Source organism: Papaver somniferum, chromosome 7 (genome assembly GCF_003573695.1).
Source record: "Papaver somniferum cultivar HN1 chromosome 7, ASM357369v1, whole genome shotgun sequence".
Taxonomy (NCBI): domain Eukaryota; kingdom Viridiplantae; phylum Streptophyta; class Magnoliopsida; order Ranunculales; family Papaveraceae; genus Papaver; species Papaver somniferum.
In genome coordinates this window covers 102,132,242-102,138,757 of record NC_039364.1, presented here as the reverse complement: position 1 = coordinate 102,138,757, position 6,516 = coordinate 102,132,242, and the positions used below count along the sequence as shown (strand labels likewise).

The following is a 6,516-nucleotide window of genomic DNA, read 5'->3' as shown; positions in this document are numbered from 1 at the left end:
ATAAGAACATATAGTTATATTCAAACATGCTCAAAAATAATAAGACACATCATGCTCGTCGTTTAAAGTAACTTAATGATTACAAGAGAGTTACAAGAGTTCCCACCTGTTCTGAAGACAAGCCTCGCCTACCTCAAGATTCTCAATCCACTGGTTCATCCTTTGAATCTATTGTTGTTAATAAAGACTAACTGTTAATCACACAAGCACCCCAAGAATTATCCAAAAGGCTCATACAAGGCTCATATCATAATCTCATACAATTCTCTAGTTATAGGCTAAGTGAACTATCTAATAGTTTTAAGTTCATTTATGGTTTCCATCTCTTCCATTCCCTACCTTTAGCATATATAAGGTTTACTAATCCAATTAGGTTGATTCTATAGTCCATTAAATACTGAGGTATCACCCAGGCCTTCGGCCTGGGCTCAACCTCTCGTGCGCCTTCGGCGCGTTGGTGTCTTAATTTTAGTCGTGTTTTCAGCAAATCCAGATTTGTGAAGGCATTGGGGATATTCTTATACGGGGAATCTGTTTTTTCACGAACTACCAAAATAACAAACTAATAATATCATCCGATTTAAAGAAATATTAAGAATTACATGTACCATATAATCTAGAAAATTAAAAGAAGTATTTTATTCTATAATAATACTTCTGGATACACTACATTTATTGTTACCCGATCTAAACACACATTTGATTCATTTGGCAACAATAAAGTAATTCTCCTGGCAGCAGTACATCTAAACAATGCGATATAGAGCTAACCATGGCTAAATACCGGAGTACGTAAATCAGTGCCCATATAATTCATCGATTGTCCCTGTGATTTATTAATAGTCATCGCATATGCAACGCTTATGGGAAATTGACGTCTTTCCAATTGTATGTTTAGCTCTGAAGCTGAAGGTTGAAAAGTTATTTTGGGGATGAATACTTCCTCACCATCTTTTTTCCCAGTTATGATTTTAGCTTCAATCACGTTTCGTCTGCACCTCGTTACCACCAGTATTGTACCATTACAATGGCCTTCTTTCGGTGCCAGATATCCCAGCCACATAATCAGACATCCAACTTTAAGGTCTAGCTTAAATGGAGGTGATCCTGGTGGACTCAAATTGTTTAGAAATTTAGTAGTAAAAGTCGAATCCCTTCCATGATCATCCCGAATCATTTTGTCAGCAGTAAAATACGTGTAAGCCTCCCCATGATAACTTTCTAATGCGTTCATGTTAATCTTATGGATGTCTTCATTGCGTGGAGATAAAATGGTCCTCCCGGATTTGGGTGACATTGGTTCATCCATTCTCAATAGAGAGTACACATAAGATATTAGCTCATGCATGTTTTGACAACTACCCATTGTCGATGGCAGATCGACAACCTCTTTAGGGGTTCGTCCCAATCTACATATCATTTAATAAAATTTTAAATTGCTAAAAATATAGTTTTATTCAATGAAATTTCATTACCTCAAGCAAGTAGTCAACAAACTCCAAATTTTCCGGTTCCTGCTCCAGTCGCATATTCTGGTTTAGCTTCAAGACAGTAATGTAATCCAAAAGCAATAAACCTATTATAGATGCTCCAACAGTTTGTTCTCGGCTTGAATTCGGCACCACCGGCAAAGTCTATCGAAAGTCTCCACCCAAGACGACTGTTACACCTCCAAAGTGTCTGTCATTACTGGGCTGAAAATTTGTATTTTCCACGTTATCAATTTAGTAGTATAGTCACCAGGAGATTATGCTTCACCCTATTTGAATGAAGTATTTCTCAATGGTGAACTTCCGGTATCGTCGGATTCATTCCAAGCTCTTAAGTACACCCAACCAAAGTGTGCTACATAATATTAAAACATGCCAAATGATGTGCTACATATTAGTTTCAAGCCCAATTGGAAGCGGTAATTCTTTTCTTTCTTTTTTATCGATTAAAGTGGTAATCTTCTCCTGCTTAGGCTAACTCCTATGGGCTAGATTGGCTAAAAAGTGTTGCAAATCAAGAAAAAAGTATTGGAAAAAAGTTAACAGTGATAGTTGATAGTTCTCTCACCTAGCAAGTGCTCGCAGTCCAACTATCAACGAGATTGAAACGCCGAACCGTTCGGCACTCAAAAAGTGACACAAACGCCGAACCATTCGACTCTCTATATATTTTACTAATTTTTGAGAGAAAATGTGATGGAGAGAGAAAAAAAGAGGGAGAGAGAGAGGGAAAAAAGAGGGAGAACGTGATGGAGAGAGGAAAAAATTGGAGAGAGAGGAAAATTGTTGAGAGAGAGATAATGATTAGTTTTTTAAAAGTAAAATTAAGTAGCGCCGAACCATTCGGCGTTTAGCGCTGTTTTATTCAGTGTTTCGCTGCTAGATTAGCAATATCATAGGACTTAGGAGGTTGCCCAGACTGACGTAGATGGCCAATCTAACAGTTAAATATCTAGTCCATAGGACTAAGTCTTATAACTACCCAACTACTTCGATGATTATTTTGTCGCACTTTTTTTAATCATGTGAATCCATACTTTAGGATTTGACCACGCTTTCGGCAAAACAACTTTGTCTGCTCATGGGATATTCTACCTGATGGGAATCAGTATTTGACTGAAATAACTAAAAAAAAAATATTGACATCTTTACGTAGTAATCAATTTGTAAAGTGATAGCGGAATTAGGGCTGCATATGGGTTGGGTTGGGTCGGGTTTGGCCTCACCCACCACCCAACCCACTGATGGTGGGTAACATAAGTTTTCACCAACAACCGACTCAACATAACAATGGGTCGGTTTTCACCCGACCTACTTTTCAGTGGGTTGGATCGGGTGGGTGGTGGGTTACCCACCATAAAATACACATTACTTACCAAAAAAAAAAAATTACATACATACATACTTAAGACTCTTACAGATGAGGATTAAAAAGCTGAACCCAAGTTTAAGCAAATGACAATAGTCTAGAGAAGTAAGAAGTTGGTGCAAACTACAAAGTTACAAAGTGCATGCAAAACAAAGTATAAGAAATGAGTTCAAGTGTTCAACTGTTCAAAACTCAAAAGATAAAAGACTATTGCCTACTATACTATAGCCTAAGATCATATAAAGCGACCATCAGCGACCCCCGAGAAGATGTGGATGTTTTACCCCTGAATGCTCTGCTAGCCTGAAATAAAACGAAGTATGCAAGTTAGTTACATACTTACATTAACAAAGTTGAGCCGGACATGCAGCAGTAGGAGCTAAGCTTAGCAACCAGCTTCTCTTACAATGCAACACATGTTAAAAAATGAATTGATAAAACTGAAGGAGCAGCGAATAGTGAATTACTGGACACAACTACACAGATTTAGATAATAACAGATGATCAGCTCAGCATACATAAGCACATTAGGTCTTCAAAGATCCACAGCTAAAGCTTAAATGTCACGCAGATGCAAATTTACTGGTTTCTAGAATACAATCAACACTGAAACACTATTATGCAGAAAAAGAAAACAAAAATACTGCATCTAATAGTTTTCTATATCTCAACACATGCATAGGAACTGGAAAACCAACCAAGGTTGGCAGTTTGGCACATGATAATAAAAAATAGAATACCAGGAATAAACAGATCATGGTACAGTAGTACTTAACTAACCCTAATTAATTAGTACGACGATGACCAGGTTGATATCGTCAGCACAGAAATTCCCATCTGCAATTGCCTCAATTCATTTACCACCAATTCTTCTCTGATTAAGAACTATTCCCTTTTGTAGATGACTGGCCGGCTTTGTAAATACCAGCACCCTAGCCAAGAGGTTCTTGTTTTGAGTCAGACGACGTAGAAAGGTTTTTACCAAAACGTTGCCAGCACGAAAATTCCTCACTCATATTTTCAATATCAACATTTGATCTCAACCGAAATCTGCAACACATCCATACATATAAGACTCACAGATGCATACTAATTAGATAAAACTAACATCCCTGAACTACATACACCCGAATTTCACAACTAAACAAACTGAAATAAGCTTCAACCATTCATTGGTTAACTAAACTAATAATATCCCTTCTACCTGTATATCAAATTATCTTCCTAGTAAGTTAGAACTGCGATAAATACATTCTAGAAGAACAAACAAACCCAATTGAATATAGAGATGGGAAGATGATTGACAATAAATTTGGATCTGATCGTTCCCAAACAAAAATGAACAAAGAAAGACGCTTACTTGTGGAAGCAATCCATGAGCTCATCCATAACCCCAATAAATTTGGGTCTGATCGTTCCCAAACAAACAAACAAACAAAAATGAACAAAGAAAGACGCTTACTTGTGGAAGCAATCCATGAGCTCATCCATAACATTGGAATCAACATCTACACCCACAAATCATCATACCTAAATACTGGAACCTAAAAAATCAACATACCCACAAATCAAAACCTAGGAAATCATCACACCCTGATAAAAAAACATCCCAAATCAAAAAAATCTACTTCCGTATCAACATATTAGTTATTTTCAACCTTTTAAAAGAAACAAATACAGAAAAAAAAACATGCAAATGAATTAAAGAACAAATACAAACCCAATACGTCAAATGAAAAACAAATTTCAATCAAAGTATCAAACAAAGAGATTCAAAACAAAAGAACATAAACTCTAACAATAAAACAATTCAAATCAAAGAACATTAACCCTAACATTCAGTTGAATCAAGTAATGAAATTACCTTTCTGGAATTTGACGGTGGTATACTGGTATCGAACTGAATTGGAGGTGATTTCGATTTAGTGGTGAAGTGAAGAAGGAAGACTGCAGAAGAGAGGAAAGATAAAAAGAAACGGAGAGAAAAAAGTGATTAAGGCTAGTTAGGTTAGATTTTTGACTTATATATGAGAACTGACGGCTAGGATTAATAGTTAGGAGATCTAGGGTTAAGATAGGCGGGTGGGCGGGTTGGTTCGGGTGACATAAGCTGCTACCCACAACCGACCCAACATATGGTGGGTTCAGCTGTTATCACCCATAGTCGACCCGCGTCTAGGTGGGTTGGGTCGGGTGCGGGTATTTTTCGGCGGGTGCGGGTTGGGTCGGCGGGTAGGGTCGGTTTTGTGCAGCCCTAGTCATTGTCTAGTCGAATATTATCATGAATAATGTTCGTGTAAGGAAATAAACCAAGAAACAAGTATAAATATAAAGCATATGAAGTTTAACGCGGAATGTAAGATGCAGAAATGTAAATGAGACAGATTTACGTGGTTCGGCATTAAGGCCTACGTCCATGGGGTTTGGTGTTTCACTATGTACTGAATGGTTACAAAGATAGTCGAATGACTTTAGAATATACATGGGTCCGCGGAAGTAGGTGGATTACTTACTCTTCTTATTTCTCTCTCCTATATTCTCCTCTAATTGCTCTACAAAATGGTCTGCCCCTTCTCTCTTATTGGACAGGGGTATTTATAGGGAGAGAACGTGGGTCCCATCTCTGAAGTGCCGTTGTAATCTTACCATCTTGTGATTTGTGCCTATTACGCAGAGGTATTCGGTATATGCCGCGGCCTGAGCTTGAACACGAAGGGTTATCCTCGCTTCTTCCACGAGCTGATCGACACGTGTATATCTCTTTGGTATTTAATGCGGGCAGATGGATGTCTGCTCGTGTCAGACAAGTGTCCCTTTGTCTGGTCACATCTGTGTCAGCCAAACTTCCTCTCGGCCATTGATCTGGGATCTTCCTCGGGATTGGGTGCGTTAATACCCAAGGGGTATTATCTGGTGCTCCTCTGAGCCATCATACCTCTGTGGTCCTCTGTCCCTGACCGTCAGATCTGCTGACCGATGGCATCTTCTGATGAAATGCTTGTTATCATGTTTTGATGTCTCGCTTCACATGCCTTCCACGTGTCTCTTTCTATACACGTGGAGGATGATGAGAGGTGTACACACAATTTGCCCCTCTTCTTCTAACTTGGGCGTATTTTGTAATTTTGAAGAAGAATGGTAGTCCTACACGTTTCCCACTTTGCATTAACTTCTCCAGTAACTGCTCCTTGGTACGAGGAGCAGTTATTGTCTTCTTTAGCTTCATAAATAGGAAAGAGAATGTGAAAAAAACTTTTATCCTCTTCTTGTCAGTGTTCATTCTCTTTTTGTTCTCTTGTTCTTGTTCTTTAGTCATTTACTATCACCGTACTTGTGAGGAATATAGCATTCAATTTTCTGTTTCTTTCTTCTGCTTCTTTCGTTCTTGATTGTTGCTGCCCCTGTATCTGTCGATATCTCCGATCCTCCTTTCTTCTACTGCAGTTAGTGCTTGTCGTCCTCTTTTATACAGGTATGGGATTTTCTTATCAGTTGTTCACCATTGTTTTATCTGTATATTTATTCGTTTGTCTCCTGCTGCTGTGTTCTTGGTTTTGTGATGAAGATCATACATGTCGAAGCATATATGCTTGCCCCTGTTCTTTGTTACAGCGTCTGTGAGTCTGTGTATGAGTATTATCCCTGGAGTCGGATGGA

General features: G+C 38.4%; 1 protein-coding gene across 1 annotated transcript; it reads right to left on the bottom strand.

Moving 5' to 3' along the window:
* Nucleotides 1-766: 766 nt before the first annotated feature.
* On the bottom strand, nt 767-1,366 carry LOC113295008. The gene has a single exon (XM_026543371.1). The coding sequence runs from the start codon at nt 1,364-1,366 to the stop codon at nt 767-769; it is 600 nt and encodes a 199-aa protein (XP_026399156.1).
* Between the last annotated feature and the right edge of the window lie 5,150 nt (nt 1,367-6,516).

Excerpts from the sequence above, each read along its gene's own strand:
- LOC113295008 (XM_026543371.1), bottom strand. The coding sequence starts at position 1,366 with ATGGGTAGTTGTCAAAACATGCATGAGCTAATATCTTATGTGTACTCT.